The sequence below is a fragment of the Camellia sinensis genome, chromosome 6, assembly GCF_055761805.1.
Source record: "Camellia sinensis isolate YWXY chromosome 6, ASM5576180v1, whole genome shotgun sequence".
NCBI lineage: Eukaryota > Viridiplantae > Streptophyta > Magnoliopsida > Ericales > Theaceae > Camellia > Camellia sinensis.
In genome coordinates, this window is record NC_138966.1 from 136,370,316 (window position 1) to 136,387,229 (window position 16,914).

At 36.2% G+C, this 16,914-nt stretch overlaps 2 protein-coding genes across 2 annotated transcripts; both read right to left on the reverse strand.

The window, feature by feature from the left end:
• Positions 1 to 36: 36 nt before the first annotated feature.
• Positions 37 to 5,164, reverse strand: LOC114291023 (tropomyosin). Its single transcript, XM_028235015.2, has 12 exons — positions 4,904 to 5,164; positions 4,701 to 4,787; positions 4,418 to 4,551; positions 3,686 to 3,744; positions 3,541 to 3,595; positions 3,403 to 3,453; positions 2,868 to 2,907; positions 2,188 to 2,228; positions 2,013 to 2,111; positions 1,176 to 1,223; positions 784 to 903; positions 37 to 394 (listed from the first exon to the last, which is right to left on the reverse strand). Exons 1-12 carry the CDS (start codon positions 4,950 to 4,952, stop codon positions 293 to 295), a joined length of 885 nt encoding a protein of 294 aa, XP_028090816.2. The 5' UTR covers positions 4,953 to 5,164; the 3' UTR covers positions 37 to 292.
• A 9,035-nt stretch (positions 5,165 to 14,199) lies between these two features.
• Positions 14,200 to 16,676, reverse strand: LOC145793609 (serine/threonine-protein phosphatase 7 long form homolog). The gene is made up of 5 exons (XM_082876473.1): positions 16,513 to 16,676; positions 15,173 to 15,257; positions 14,630 to 15,064; positions 14,402 to 14,566; positions 14,200 to 14,307 (listed from the first exon to the last, which is right to left on the reverse strand). Exons 1-5 carry the CDS (start codon positions 16,674 to 16,676, stop codon positions 14,200 to 14,202), a joined length of 957 nt encoding a protein of 318 aa, XP_082732599.1.
• Between the last annotated feature and the right edge of the window lie 238 nt (positions 16,677 to 16,914).

Here is a 16,914-nt window from a genome sequence, read left to right on the forward strand (position 1 = left end):
AATTTTAGCATGGGTATAGATCATTTTCATCACATATCAGAAAATAAAGAAACAGCTTTATGATGTGATGATGTGTAATATTTCTTCAACAAAAAATTTATACAGGATTGGATAAAGGCATTCTGCAGTTGTGCCTCGTTTTGCTTTATTGAAACAACTATAGCAGTTCCATCACTCATTTTGCACAGTTAGTTTTAACAAAAATGTTTATGCATTTACCTATCCAGTGACAATGCTGAATCATCAAATTCTAATCTATATGAATTTTGATTCCTTTTCCTCGCCTCCTTAGTTATGCAGAGTTGACTGCATGCCTTTTTTTTGCTATTGACAAAAGATCCACTTCTACATTGTATTCCTCTCCACAAGCACATTTAACTACATGAGAAATATCCTGTAAAAAGCAGTGGCAAAAATGAATTCCATAGGAGTTTCCATGATGAAAATATAAATTGTAGCAGGTACCATTGTCTTCAATTAGGAACAAAAAAAAAAAAAAAATTTGTTGCAAAACAAACAGAGTAGTACAACTCATATATTTTATCCAATTTCCATTAGTTTTCACAACCAAGATTTTGACGTCATTGCAAAACAAAATCCCAGGTCACCATGGTAGAACTTCTAATTAAACCATCTAACAAATATTCTTCTTTTTCAACTCATATTTTCCCAGATCCAATAGTCATTTCATCAAAAAGTTATAGTAGCTATTTAACTTTAAAATTTACAAAAATGTTTTGTTATCACCAGAAAAAGAAAAATAAAATAGACACAGATATCAACCTTCAGTCTCTCAAATTGCTGCTGCAGAGAGTGCAAATACTCAGTTTCTCCAGCTCTGTCAGATAAGAGAGCTTGATATTCCTCTTCCAGGGTCTTCACATTCATTGCCCAGAGCTCTGGCTATAATCACCCAACAATTGAAGAAGATTAACATGAATACATAATGGACCAAAAGATATAAAATTATTATTTCCAATAAAAATAATAAATAGTCCAAAACTTTCTCTCAAAACCCCATGATTTAATGGTTTGCATCTTATTACTTAAAGCAATCAGGCAGTGGCATCCTCTGATGTTGATTTTGACATCATTATGTGGGATCGTAAAAAATTATAGAAACTTTACAGATATTTGCTTAATAAAGGGATAAAAAGCACTGATAGATAACTGACCTTAAAATCACTTATCCGGCACTTCACTAGCTCAACAGATTTCTTTACCTGAAATAATGGAAGTTATGAATGAAGACATCCTTTCGAATCTTCAATTAGTTGTATGATAGCTACTGCATAAATTAAAATAAGCAGCATCCGAATATGATGAAAGTTATTCACTAAATGTCAACTGCTAACTGATTTTGTATTATTCTGTTTCATTTTAGTACTTTCAGAAGGCGGTGATGGATTGGGTTTAAGGAAATACTTGAATGATTCAGCCTGACCATAAACAATATATAATACGAGAGAGCATATCTTCACCTGGGTGTTCTTCCAGAAAAAAAACATATAAAATAATAAAATATAAAATATAACTTCAATAAAAACTTGATCAATTTCTCAGTCTGGGAATGGGAACCTATTGTAAAAGTTACTAAACATACATAAATTCATATACTAAAAATATGTGTTTAAGTGAACAACATCACCTATTGTCGATCAGAAAGTGCTGGAAGAAATAAAAGGGACTTGTGAAAGACTACGTAAAATTATGCATTCCCCCCATTGGATAAAATCAGAGATTAGGGAAAATGGAAAGCAAAGAGCAACCAAGAGAGAAGATCTTGAAGCAGCATATATACATATGTGATGTGTACTTGTATACAAACCACATAATTCATGTTTCTTAGATACTAATGATTTCAATAGATGAATTGACCCTAGCACCCAGATAATTATAATTTTCTTCACAACCAATTCAATAAAATAAAATTTCATTTTTCTTACAATAAAAGTTTCAAGTATCTATGTGCATCCACTCAAGTTATTGAAATCAGAATTTAATATATGAACCTTGCTATTCTCCAAAACAAATTTGGATTTTGTTTGTGTCACCAAATCAAACTTAGCTTTAGCAGACTGTAACTTAGTCACTAGGTTCTTCACATGATCCTGAAATTCCAAAAAGACAAATGAAACACTGAAACTCTATAGTAGCCAAAAGGATCATGAAATGATATGTCCATACCACATTTTCTGAAATGATATAGCTCTCAATACTACACTTCCCTGCAAGTTAAGTTCAATAAGTGAGGAAAGTGGATATTATACATTAAATGTATACAAACTGCGAATCAGTACCTCGGTTTCCAATGCACCCCAGCTGACGTGAAAACAACTTACCTTGTTCATATGTAATTTGGTTATTCAGTTTCCAATGCTAATAAAAAGCATGTTTTATCCTAATGCAGTAGCCAATATATTATCTGACAAAAAATACATACTCCAGGAATTTTGGGAAGCAAATCCATGCAAGCAGAGCTGGCACCTTATATGAGTTTCAATTCAGACACAATTCCTTGCATCTGAACATATGATGGCTTTTGAACTCTCTGCTCTGAACATCTCCTAAGATTTTTATTTATATTTTTTAATGGGGGGACTACTACTCAAAATCGGGCAATTGTTTGGGATTAAATGTAGTTATGGCAGTTTATTAGCTTGAAACAGGAAGGCACTATCAACTTAGATAATTTTTTCTTCATGATAATTCCAGGTCAGCAATCATACTGTTCAGATGGTTGCCATGTTTTCCCATCAAAATAAAGTCACCATTGAAACAGCATGCAGCAGTAACAGATCAGAAGCAAATTTTCATAAATGCCATCTAACATTAAGAAAAACTTCTTTGTTAATCATGCATCATACCTTCAGTTTCACCTATTTGCTCACCAGTTTTATCCTTGATCTGTACGGATTAAAATCAGTAGCATTACAAGAATTTCTGTTAGGAAGTAAAGAGTTAAAAATAATGTTTTTTTTTTTTTTTGGATAAATAAGCAAACTTTATTAAAAAAACATTAAGGCGATGCAAAGATTTAAATATAATGTGAGAAAGCTAGATAAACAAAATTATTTGAGACCTCCATCCAATCGGGACTAAACAGGGTGTACCATTTTTTTAAAACAGAAAAAACAAATGGATCAAAAGGCTTATCACTTTTATTAGTTTCAGTGTCATGCCCCTGATTTGATTAAAATACACACGAAAACTATTGAGGCAATTAGAAAGAAAACATTGCATTTACAATTACCGGTGACTAGTCATTGAGTATATTTGGCTCACAGAATCCAAATAAAAGCCTGATATGTGTGTACATATATTATCACAACTCAAAAGTACACACGCACAGACACACGCACACAGACAGAGAGAGAGAGAGAGGGTATTGCTGAAAATTACCAAACCATGCTGCCCAACGGTTGAACTAAGTTTGTAAGAGTTCATCCAATCCTACTCAAACCAACAAAGACCCTTCATTTACTTATTGGAATGTTAATATAAAAAAGGCAATATATACATAATAAAATGGTATAAAACCTGTTGTTCTTGTAATTTGGCATTGATGTTCTCAAAAACCTTAGTATAATAAGTGCTGTTGCAGTAAATAAAAAAATAAAAAGGCATCATCAATCTTGCATAATATTGAGTTCACCCCCATCTTTAAGTTTGCACTTCAAATTACCTTTTCTCCACAAATTTCGCTGACAAGCTGACTCTTTCTTGTTGAATAAGCTCCAGCGTCTGTATGCCAGAGGAGTGAAGAACAACATCAATAAAGTAGCATTTGTGGGTTTCTTGGGTTAATTAAACCAAGTTAGTTGTTCTTTTATGATGCACATAATTTATTTATTTATTTTAACATATAAGTGACATGCATATAAATGAACCCTCTAACTTTTAAGATAAAACAGAGGGATTGAAATAATTGCTTATAAATACGTTGCTGATTGGATGCCCCCTTTTCACAAAAAACTCTCGTCAATAGCCCATTGAAAAGTTATTTTCCCTTTTGGACAATATTTCATTTACATGAAATTGTTACCTTTTGAACTTACAAACGCCTTACTCAAGAAAGGTGACTTCATATCAAATACCAGATAATAAAATCTAGCATGCCCTCTCCAGCCTTGTTTCGGTCACCAGAACCATATCCACCATGCACCATCTAGTATAATTGCTTATCTATTTCTACCAATGTTATTAAATATGTGTGTGAAAGAATCCAAGTGCATGCAAAACACTATTACTACAACATTTACAAACTTCCACACGAACTGGCATTAACACAACTTATATTAATTCAAATTCTGCTCCATTTGGAGAAGTACACACACAAGTATAATCCATCAATTTTTTTGGAGAACACTTAAATATGAACATTTGAATTAATAAATAAATAAATAAAAAGGCATACCTGGGAAAGTGTGGATGAATCAGATTCCATATAGGCAATTTTTCTCTGTTTTTCCAAAATCTGGGCGCAAATCTGTCCCTCAGCCTTCACCATCTGGTCAGTTTCCTCTTTAAGTTGCTTGATATCGGAATGAGCTACATTAATACATACAACTTCAATAACTAGCGACTATTCTGTGCTAAACATTGTAACGATTTTTAAGTTTCTGTGAAGTAAATTCAACAATGAAATTTACAGATTGGCACACAATTTCCATAGAAGGAGAAGAAGAAGAAGAGAAAACCTAAATCAAGGTCTTTCTGTAGAGTTTGAATTGTAGTAATTTGCATTTGCTCTTCAACTGATATCTTCGTCGCTTGATCCTCCACATCTTCAATTCAGTACCAAATATTTTGCAAATTAATTAGAAATCACAAAACTCAAAATCATCAACAGCTCGAGATACAACAAAGCTGAACATCTCAAATTCGATTTCCGTATATGTACCGTTCATTTGAGAGCGTAATGTCTTCATGTAAAGCAAATAGTCTTCCATCTTTGTTCGTTGCCTTCTTCGACTTCTGACGAAACAGATGAGAGAGAATGTGATTAGATTGCTCTGCAAATCGGAGAGCTAAAAAGTTTGTTTTAGAGAGAGAAACTAGTGTTGATCATCTGAGAGAACTTGACGAGGGATATATATGTATGTATATTGAATTGGAATTTGGAGGGAAATGAGGATTGCTTTGGTGCTACTGGGGGCATTTCTCTAAATAAGTCAAAATAATAAGGGAATTCAAAACTAAGCCTAGTTTTGAAAGATTTTCCAAAATGAGCTAACTCGCGGTTCACAATCGCGAGTTCAACACTTTTTCACCCCTGTCACCTGAAACCTGCCAAAATTTAAACTCGCTGTTACGAAAAGTGAGTCTAATTAAGAACTCGCTGTTAGAAAATGCGAGTTTGATTAATTTTTTTTTCTTTATTTGATTAATTTTTTTTCCTTTTGAACTCGCTTTTCGCAAGAACGATTTTATCCCAGGCTAAACTCGCTTTTTGAAAGCATGAGTTTAGCAACTCGCTGTTTGTAAGCACGAGTTTATCAAAAAAAAATTTCTAATGAACTCGCTCTTTGTAACCACGAGTTCACCAAAACCCACGTTTTATGAAAAAAAAATTTAACCTCACTCTTTAAAACCACGGTTTTTTGCCAAATTTTTTTATGAACCGCGCTTTTAGCGTAATTTTTTTTTTAATTTCAATTTTACTGAACTTTAAAGAAAAAAATTTCGTTCTTTTGTTTATGTTGTCATTGTTTTGGTGATAATATATTTCAGAATAATTTTTTTGGTTAAAATTCTTTTACTAAAACCGTTCTCATATTAATTTTTTTTTCTTTCCTTTTGTCTTTATTTTTGGTTAGAATGTGTAATTCAGCATTTTTTTATTTTGTTTGACTAAAGTAAATTTAATTTGTTTTTTCTTGTATTTGTTTTGGGTTAGAAGGTAATAATGTAATTCATAAATTTTTTGAGCTTTAGTAAAGCAGTTTTGATGTCAATTTTTTTTTAATTATTATTTCTTTGTTTTGCGTTATAAGGTGTTATTCAGTAATTTGTTTGGGCTTTAATAAATCTGTTTCCATTTAAATATATATATTTTTTCTTTTGTCTTTATTTTGGGTTAGAAAGTGATAATGTAATTCATAAATTTCTTTTCACTTTACTAAAGCCATTTTCATGTAAAGTTTTTTATTTTTTATTTTTTTTCTTGTCTTTGTTTTGGGTTATAATGTGTTATTCAGAATTTTGTTTTGGCTTTACTAAAGCCATTTTCATGTAAATAATTTTTTTTTTTTCTGTTGTCTTTGTTTTGGGTTAGAAGCTGATAATGTAATTCATAAATTTCTTCTCGCTTTACCAAAGCCGTTTTCATGTAAACTTTGTTATTTTTTATTTTTTTCTCTTGTCTTTGTTTTGGGTTAGAATGTGTTATTCATAATTTTGTTTTGGCTTTACTAAAGCCGTTTTCATGTAAATAATATATTTTTTTTTCTGTTGTCTTTGTTTTGGGTTAGAAGCTGATAATGTAATTCATAAATTTCTTATCGCTTTACCAAAGCCGTTTTCATGTAAACTTTGATATTTTTTATTTTTTTCTCTTCTCTTTGTTTTGGGTTAGAATGTGTTATTCAGAAATTGGTTTTGGCTTTACTAAAGCCGTTTTTATTTAAATAAATTTTTTTTTCTGTTGTCTTTGTTTTGGGTTAGAAGCTGATAATGTAATTCATAAATTTCTTCTCCCTTCACTAAAGCCGTTTTCATGTAAACTTTGATATTTTTTATTTTTTTCTCTTCTCTTTGTTTTGGGTTAGAATGTGTTATTCAGAAATTGATTTTGGCTTTACTAAAGCCGTTTTCATTTAAATAATATTTTTTTTCTATTGTTTTTGTTTTGGGTTAGAAGCTGATAATGTAATTCATAAAACCTTGAGGAAAAAACACATAAGTCTCCCACAAAAATACATAAGTAGTACAAACATAAGTCTCGAACAACAATATATTGTGGACACCATGAACTAAACATACAATACATAGATAAACATAACAGTTAGACAGACAAATATTAGTCAGACAATCTGACCAACTCATTACGGAAACACTTACTCTAACACAGACATTACATATTAATGCATGACCTAATATTACCGAAGTGTAGACATTAACACCTAATTTGCGCTTAAATCGGTAGGTGGCTCAAAGCCTGAACAATCCGAAAGCTCAGCATCAGAGACAAGCTGAGGATCCTCCATGATACCCTTGATAGCCGCATCATTTGGTTTGGTTTTGTTTTGTTCTTCTGGGCATCCTTCTTAACTATGTATAGCTGCATATCGCGGGCTAACCTACGGTTCATTTGAGAAATCTCACGTTGTAGTCTTTCACATAGTCGATCAACATTATCAAGATCTTCCTTTTGGATCTCAACAGAACGTGCTTTTGGCACCTTCAATCGATTTTCCCAACATAATCTTTCTATTTGGACTCGCTCTATAAATAGTGCGGGCCACTTCAGAAGTCTAGCGTTTGCTAAACCATATCCTGTTTGATTATCTGATGGTTCCTCCACCAAACCACATGGATCTCAATAATACTTGGGCATGACAAAATGTCGCTTCCCAAACCTATCATGATAAGCACAAGAGGCATCTAACGAAGCAAATGGTGTTTCATCTTCAGCATCGCCACTTCCCTTTCCCCCTCCTCGTCGTGAATTGTCACCCCTTTGCAAGTTCCTACCACCTCTGCGATTCCCACTCCCTCCCATGAACCATGTAGCCATGCTAATTTTTTAAAACAAGTGAATGATAATTTCGTAGGGTGAAATAAGTTGTAAGGTTGTGTCTTCACCTTTAGTCGTTTATATAGTTGGTTATGAACAACTTTAGAAATATGGCCCTGCATGACAATCCCACATAAACGAACAAGGTATGAGTTGTCAGTAGAATGAAAAACCAGAAAAAAGGAAATATTGTGCACCAAGTCACATGACTTGACAATCCATCTGCATATACCGACAAAATAAGGGCATGCTCACTGTAAGGTAAATCAGTGAATTCACTGTTGCCATGTGACTTTCTGAATTGAGAATCGCACATATATTAATAAGAAATGAGTTGTCATTGTAATAAAAAAGTTGAGCAAAAAATTGAGAAAACCAAAGTCTGTGCACCAAGTCACATGACTTGACAATCCATCTGCATATACTGACAAAATAAGGGCATGCTCACTGTAAGGTAAATCAGTGAATTCACTGTTGCCATGTGACTTTCTGAATTGAGAATCGCACATAAATTAATAAGAAATGCGTTGTCATTGTAATAAAAAAGTCGAGCAAAAAATTGAGAAAACCAAAGTCTGTGCACCAAGTCACGTGACTTGACAATCCATCTGCATATACCCACAAAATAAGGGCATGCTCACTGTAAGGTAAAGCAGTGAATTCACTGTTGCCATGTGACTTTCTGAATTGAGAATCCCACATATATCAAGTAGAGATGAGTTATCACTGTCATAGAAAAATCGAGCAAAAAATCAAGAAAATCAAAGCCCGAGCTACCTGTTCTGTTTTATGTGTTATTGAAGGCGGTAGTTCATTTGTCTGAACTTTATTAGTCCCCCAACTAGACCAACCGCTTGGCTTTGAGCTTGTTTGTCCAGCCCCCGAAATTTAGTTTTCTGTGAACCCCTCATTCCTTACCAGAGTCATCATTTTTACTGGACTTCCAGGAATTGGAATGCGACTCTTTCTTCTTTCCTGATGGAGATTGAAATTCTTTACGTAGAGGATTCCTATTTGACGAGGCCCAGTTACGGGAAGCTTTTCACCGACCTACCTGTTCTGTTTTATGTGTTATTGAAGGCGGTAGTTCGTTTCACCGAGTTTAGTTTTCTGTCAACCCCTCATTCATTACCAGAGTCATCATTTTTACTGGACTTTCAGGAATTGGAAGGTGACTCTTTCTTCTTTCCTGATGGAGATTGAAATTCTTTGTAAATTGATCCCTATTTTACCAGCCCCAGTTAAGGGAAGCTTTTCACCGAGCTACCTATTCTGTTTTATGTGTTTTAAGTATTCACATAATTCAACATACATTAATCCATTCATTAATCCAGAATTGAGAATCGCACATATATTAATAAGAAATGAGTTGTCAGTGTAATAAAAAAGTCGAGCAAAAAATTGAGAAAACCAAAGTGTGTGCACCAAGTCACATGACCTGACAGTCCATCTGCATATACCCACAAAATAAGGGCATGCTCACTGTAGGGTAAATCAGTGAATTCACTGTTGCCATGTGACTTTCTGAATTGAGGATCACACATATATCAAATTGGTGTTGAGATAAACCAATTGGGTTTTAAATTGCTTACTAGAGTCATCATTTTGACTGGACTTCTAGGAATTGGAAGGCGACTCTTTCTTCTTTCCCCATGGAGATTGAAATTCTTTACATACAGGATCTCTATTTCACGAGCCCAGTTAAGGGAAGCTTTTCACCGAGCTACCTGTTCTGTTTTATGTGTTTTAAGTATTCACATAATTCAACATACATTAATCCATTTGTTAATCCAGAACATTCATTAACTCATTGCGATTCAATAAAGAAAGTCATGAACTAATAAATGTGTTGTTATAAATGTAGTTATTTCATAAACTTCAAGTTCATTAAACAAATACTTCAAATACATCCGTACGTTAGATGAACAACAACATTGTCTTACACTCCAGACAACATACAAATATATATGAAAGATAAAGGTGTTTGATTTCTCATTCCTCATTTGACATGTAGTAGTCAGAGAGATATTTTTCATTGTTTAAGACATTATTTCGCTCAATCACTTTCAAATCTCTGTTGCTTGCTTCTGCCATTTCGGTGGCTAGCTGAAGCATGAAATGTCGACATCTTCGCATCAACATTCTATTGTTCTCCTTCTTAATTCTACTAACTGCTTTTTCATAGTCACTGACATTTCGTCTAGCCATGGTTAATGAACGACGATGAGGTACCAGTGCCCCAAAGTTACATAGATCATTAAACAATCCTTCTTGCTCCGTTACCCTGAACGCCCATTCTGCTCGGATACCAGCATAATAATCCTCCAGACTCGAGTACTTTTCGCTCTTGTAGTCATAACTAAATGGAGGTAGCAGCCACACTTTCGGATTTCTTTGTTGGCGTGAACTTCCTACACCTCTTGAAGACATTGTTCATAAAATAAACAAACAAATAATAATAGTAATTGTAGATATATTACTATTGTTATGACTTGAACAAACATCATACTGGGGTTGTCGCTATTTATAGACATCATACTGAGGGTTAACTAGAGATGATCTAGTGACGATAATGCATGCTGGGGCACTATGGAAGAAGTGATACCCGTGATATTATTTTTTAGCTTTTCATTTCATACAATCCTGAGTACCCGTGACTTTGTGTACCTGTGATGTAGTCACGGACGTGGTTGTCAGATAAAGTCATCATTGTAGGACAGAGGATGACACTGCAATCCCTTCATATTGGAGCAGTGAGCTGTCAAATAAAACAATATGCAGTGAGTTGTCACATTGCCCCATGAAACTATTTTTTCATGCTTACTTTTTTAATACAGTAAGTAGTGACTTGGAATTGATGATTTCAGTACAAATTGGTATTTTCAAAAAATTATAAATGAAATTAAATCCTTAAATTTTCTTTGTTTTAAACTAATATTCTTCATAAACAACCTATATTTTATTTTATTTTCACTTAATGAACTTCACAGTCATCCTATTTTCTCCTGTTTGCATTTTTTGTTTCTTTTTGTATATTCTGCAATGTGATAAAAAAAATAAAGCATTTACTTGCGCTGCAGAAAGTCACATGCATCACGTAATGTGAGGAAAAAAGTGACAAACTATATAAGCATGGCAAAGTCAGAAAGTCACATGCATTACTGCATCACTGCATAAAGCGACATGCATCACTGCATCACTGCACAAAGTCACATGCATCGCTGCACAAAGTCAGATGCATCACTGCATCGCTACACAAAGTCACATAGCATCTGAGGAAAAAACAAAGCATCCAAATTATTACACCGGTTCAAGTAATTGGTGAGCATCACTGACAAATGTTGGACGTATCACCGCGCCGAGCTACAATTTATTATCGTACCATACGTACTGTGCCCTTGTGAATTATGCAATCTATTAAAATTTTGAGGGGGTGTCATAACAAAATAACAATAAATTAATAAATATGTCAATACACCTAAAAAGTAAAACAAATTTCTGAATAAATATTTCAAAGAATTTAAAAATATTTTAAAGATTTTGAAATTGTAATTTCACATTTATTTTTTAAAAAAAAATTCAGGCAGAGAAATTTGACTACTTCAGACGTTTAGTCGGTTGATCAGCTTAGTTTTTATTTTATTTTTTTTTTTATGTTTTTACTTTTTGTTTTGGAATAACAATAAATTATGCAATTCAGAAAAGTCGAAGTGACAACTCCTATCAAGTTGATGCATAGTTGTTCAGGTCATAAAAGTTGACGTGACAACTCTGATGCATAGTTGATTACAATAATTTCATACATACAGCTACCATGTGTATATATGGTATAAATATCGCATCATACCATAACAAAATTTTTACAGCTATTTCGAGCGATATCATCATGAGATATATGGTGGTTGATCTATATCCAGCAATGGGTCGTTATTGGGTTGCAGATGGAGATGAATTTGAATACCCAATGAATCCAAATCTGCGTTACTCACGTGCCACCGTCAATACCATGAGAGCTGAGTGGGAATTTCGTAAAACTCGAGCAAATGTTCTCGTTGAGCTATGTCGTGAAGTAAATCTTAAATTTCCTCGCCGGTTAGCCATGCGTATGCCAACTGACACTCCACAGTTGTTGCAAAGGGCATTGCATCATATCCGTGACAAGGTTAATCGCATGACCCAACGTTTGCAAAGGTCCGGACTAATGAAGACCGCAAATGAGCGTGCCGAAGATGGGTTAATGGATGATGCACACCAGTACTACGCCTGGAGCATGGATGTTATGTATGAATTTGATATTAAGATGTCAGATGATGATGATACTGAATGAAATTGTTTGGATGAACGCCAAAACCATTTCTGTAATACATGCAATTTTTAATGCTTATCCACGGCTTATCTTATCAATGAAGGGAGATATTTCAATTGTTTTCGAATATTTATTGTAATTCTACCTTTACTTTCTCTCCGTTATTGTTATTTTGAAGAACGCTACTTGAATTAGACTTTCATGATTTCATGCATTATTGATGTGGAATATAATAATGATACTTAATGAACAAGGTATGAGTTCATATCGATTGATAGTTGAAATACTTGTGTTTGTTTAGATATTTATTTTGTTTCCTTTTTGTTCATATTGCTCCCCACAACAATCCATTATGCAATGTTCACATTTTTTTCCCAGATTTTTGTTGTATAAAATTTTTACAAACCTGTAGCAACACAAGTGGTCCTCCAATCTCATTTAATCATAAAATCCTATCAATTCTTATCATTTTTTTCCTGTTTTCGTTTTCATTTTTATGGAAATCATCAAAACAAGTAAGAATAAAAAATTGTGAAATTATATTTTTCGAAGAAATAAGTATGACACATTTACATCATCTGTACAAGTTTGATATACAAAAACTATAAATAAAATAAACTATACACTCCACATCACACCCGCTAATGCCCTAACCTGCCCCCAGTCCCACAACCCCGACCGTGGACCTCTCTCCTCGGTCTCCTGCGGTAGACTCTCTGAATATCTGGCTCCTGTGGAGCCTGTGATTGTGACTCCCCCTCTACTGCATGTGCTGCCCCTGATCTTGGTTGTGGCGGAAGATCAGATATTGCTGTGAGCTGTGAAACTCCATTATCTGGTGCAACTGTATCAGGATCTGCAGCTGGAGCTCGACCTCTGCCTCTGCCCGCACCCCGACCTCTGCCGCGACGTCCGCCACGACCAAAACCTCGACCTCTCCCGCGCGCTCTGGGAGGGGCTCAATATGGCCCTCAGCATCAACGTGGGAGATGTCAGTGAGAACTGCATCATGTGTACTCATGGTCGCGGTCGAACTGTCTGGTGGTGGTAACTGGGTGGGTGGGGTAACAACGTCATGCATGTATCGGGGCGGTGTCCAATCAGGGTCAGGCACATAAGGTATGCCAGTATGCTGCGTAAGAAGTACGTCGAGGGAATCTGTAGATATGTATGGGGTAGTATGTGGTGGGGTCGAAGGCAGTGTCGAAGGAGCTGATGTGGCAGGCGCTGAAGTGGAAGGCGCTGACGTGGACGACGCTGATGTATCTGGAGCAGCTGCTGAAGTGTGTACACCGTAGTGGCCAAAATGCAAACGATCTCCTCGATGTGCAAGCTGGAATGCCTGGTACAATAACTCCCGGATCTCTGCAACGGCCTCCAAGGCATGCTGTGCATCACGTCTCAAATGGGCGTCCTCAGCCAAGTGAAACGACCTCCCAGCTCCAGCCACCTGAACAAACATTCAGACGTATTATTAGGCTACAGTTCACTGAAAGTAAATCAAGTATGATTTTAATAATTATCTGACACATAATATGATACTCACCAATGCCTCAAGATAAGGGCCAACTCCCTGATATCCAGACTCAGACACGTGGCTCGGATTCCCGACTAGTAGGTGTGTATGTCGCCGATACCACAACATGTAAGGGTCGGAAGAGGGGATCACCTCATCGCTGCAGTCAGACTGTACAATACTGTCCCGGCGGGCATCCCACAACTGTATATATCGCATATAAAACAGACGCCAGTCAGTGCCAGCTCGGCCACGCTTATCAGTGACGTGCAACTGCCACTCAGTGTCGAATCGATCCGGCACGGACTGCACCCGACCAAACTGTCGGAGGACACGATGGGGGAGATGCCACTCAACCACGTCAAAACAAATAAGTGGCACTCTCGCCATCCATATCTCCTGACCCAGTCGGCAGTAGTCGGGGAGCATATCGAGGACCCCAGCGTAAGGCTGCCAAATAAACTACAATGACGACAAATAATTTAAATTTTGCTCGTGAACTCAAAACATATATAATGAAGAAGACAACTAAAACGCAATCAAAAAAGTTCATACCTCGCCCTCGATCATCCAGTCCAGCTGGTCTCTATAAACTACCACTACGTGGGTCGAGACGACCTCGTGGCCCATGTCAACCCTTCACCGGCTACCTCGCGGTCCGGTGGGCAACTGCATGTCTCCCTCACCCATAGGAAGCTCACCAGGACCAATCGGTTGCCGCCTAGACGGGGCAATGCGAATCAATCTCTCCCATGCCCAAATCTGCAATAGTTTGAATACAATTACAATACTGATATATGGCTATAAATATGAATTGACATGTAATAAAATTGTTACTAACCTGTAGCAACACAAGTGGTCCTCCAATCTCCCTCGTACCCATCTGAGCTGCTCGACATAGCATCCTATACAACCATGCCAGAGCCGCGCTACCCCAGCTGTACTGTCCAATCTCCTTAATGTCTCTCAGCAATGGCAAGTACATCAGCTTGATCAGGTTCTGTGACTTATCAGGGAGAAGTACCCCCCCAATAAGCCACAGAATATATGCTCGGGTATGCTGCTGTACCAACTCATCTGGAGCATGATCTGGAAGATGAGCAAAGTGCTCAGCCAGCCACTTCACCCTCACTCTACCTGGCTGTAAATCTGCTGGTGTAGGTGCTACTCCCAATAGCTCAGCACATAGGGCTATCCACTGCTCCGCCGCGAGAGAAGAGTCAACTCTAGTAACTGCTCGGCTATCAATCCGAAGACCATATAGGACGGATACGTCCTGCAACGTGACGGTGGCCTCCCCGATCGGGAAATGGAATGTATGAGTCTCTGTGCGCCACCTCTCAACGAGAGCAGTGATGAGTGTGTGGTCCAGTCGAATGTGCCCGATACGATACACACCATAGAATCCCGCGCATAATAGATACTGCAAGACTCTATGGTCCAACGGATGCTCCCACAATCCAGAATCTGCCCGACGGCATGTCAACACGGTGCGTGCCTCATCCTGCACAACAGAATTACCAGTTCAAATAATAACATTATCCCGAAATATACAACAAAATGCAATGTATTTTAATTGTAGCCGTAAAGTGCAACAAACGTTATTGCATACTGGACGGTCCCACATACTGTCAGCTCGATGTGCCTGTCTGAACAGTGGAACCTCCTCAGGTACATGTGCCATGAAGCCTGTACAACTGAAATTATTGATCCATATCAAAAGCTCATTTAATCATAACATAATAACAGAGAAAACTGTAATTATTGATTTTGTACTAAACGATGTAAAATACAATGAAGTAAATGTTATGGGTTCGAGAAAAAGACAAATTTATGTGCCACTTACACGGAAGCAATTCGAAATTAATGATTACATTTATGGCATATTTGACAAAACTAAAATATTTATTTTGTAATGCTAAAAGTTTGAATAAATTATAAATTTTGCAAAATACATATAAAATTTTGTAATTGTGAACAATGACCGCAGTATTCCAATTTTTAAAATTTTAATTTATAATAGGTTAATTTTTTTAAAATTTGTAAATCTTTTAAATTATAAAATGTGAACAATGATTGTAGCATTTGATATTTAATTTATTCAAAAATATGAAATTTTGAAATGGTAGAAGAACTACGTGATTAAGTATAGAATATTGTAATACACATTTCGAATCAAGTACTCCGTGAAAAACTAGTACACATTTTCAATAAATTATAAAAGTTTGAATAAATTGTACACATTTTCAATTTTGCATTACACATTTTTTACTCAAGTACACATTTTGTAATACACACTTCAAATGTACGACCCCGTTTACAAATAAAGAATTTAAAAATACATAATTAAATGATCTATTACAAATGAAGAATTTCAAAATGATATATTACATGTAAGTATTACATAGTCTTCATCGACCAAGTCGCGCCGGACATGTTCGCCTGTCATGACCTGTCTGGTGGCACTCACTGCAACGAGCTGTCAAACGCCTGTCTGATATATCCATCTCATTCGGAATACGAGCCATAGATGTACGACCCCGTTTTACTTCTCGCAGACGAAGGTCATTAGGCATTAAGGTCCACTGCGGATCATCCCAATAATCTTCATGCGATATTGGGTTGAATTTAGTTTCCCAAACCCTCATGTATACAGGAAGCCTGTATACTGGATCAACGTACTGGAATGGATTGTCACCGCATTCAAACATTACAGCGAGCATATGAGAACATGGATAGTGTCTTATCTCATATTTCCCACAACTGCATGTGGGTTGATTCATCCGCACAATCTGTCTATTGCAACCTCGTCCACGGCGAAAAGATGTTTGCACCTCAAATACACGGCGGGGCCTATAAGATAATATTGAAACAAACTAATCAAGTTCATGTTTTTAGATGTAATTAACTTAACAACATAATAATAACAATTTTTTCACATTACAAACTAACCTGTCATACGATATTAACTTGAAAGTATTTCCCCTTGCGATACCCTCCTCCATAGTTCTTTGCATCTCTCTAGGGTATTGGAAGTCATTGCGTACATCTGTTTCAGCTCGGGCCCCCATCTCGTCAAAATATTTGACGAGTCGTCGAAATGTGAATTCAACCATAGCTGAAATAGGTAAGTTCCTTGCACCTTTCAAGACGCTGTTGAAGCACTCTGCATCATTACTGGTCAATACCCCCCAGCGATATCCACCGTCATATGCAAGGGCCCAGTCCTCAGGATTCATCTTGTGGACCCAATTGATGGCTTCTTGGTTAATAGCCTATATCTGATCTAAGTAACCATTACACTTTCGTTGTTGATCAGCACTCCCTGCTTTTCACAGAAGTTGTTTGAGCTCC

Coding starts and splice junctions, on each gene's coding strand:
- LOC114291023 (XM_028235015.2), bottom strand. CDS start 4,952: ATGGAAGACTATTTGCTTTACATGAAGACATTACGCTCTCAAATGAAC. Junction 3,596..3,685: donor GCGAAATTTGTGGAGAAAAG/GTAATTTGAAGT, acceptor TTACTGCAACAG/CACTTATTATACTAAGGTTT. Junction 395..783: donor AGCAATTTGAGAGACTGAAG/GTTGATATCTGT, acceptor TGCTTTTTACAG/GATATTTCTCATGTAGTTAA.
- LOC145793609 (XM_082876473.1), bottom strand. CDS start 16,676: ATGGTTGAATTCACATTTCGACGACTCGTCAAATATTTTGACGAGATG. Junction 15,258..16,512: donor AAGTTAATATCGTATGACAG/GTTAGTTTGTAA, acceptor CAATAATTTCAG/TTGTACAGGCTTCATGGCAC. Junction 15,065..15,172: donor ACAGTATGTGGGACCGTCCA/GTATGCAATAAC, acceptor TCTGTTGTGCAG/GATGAGGCACGCACCGTGTT.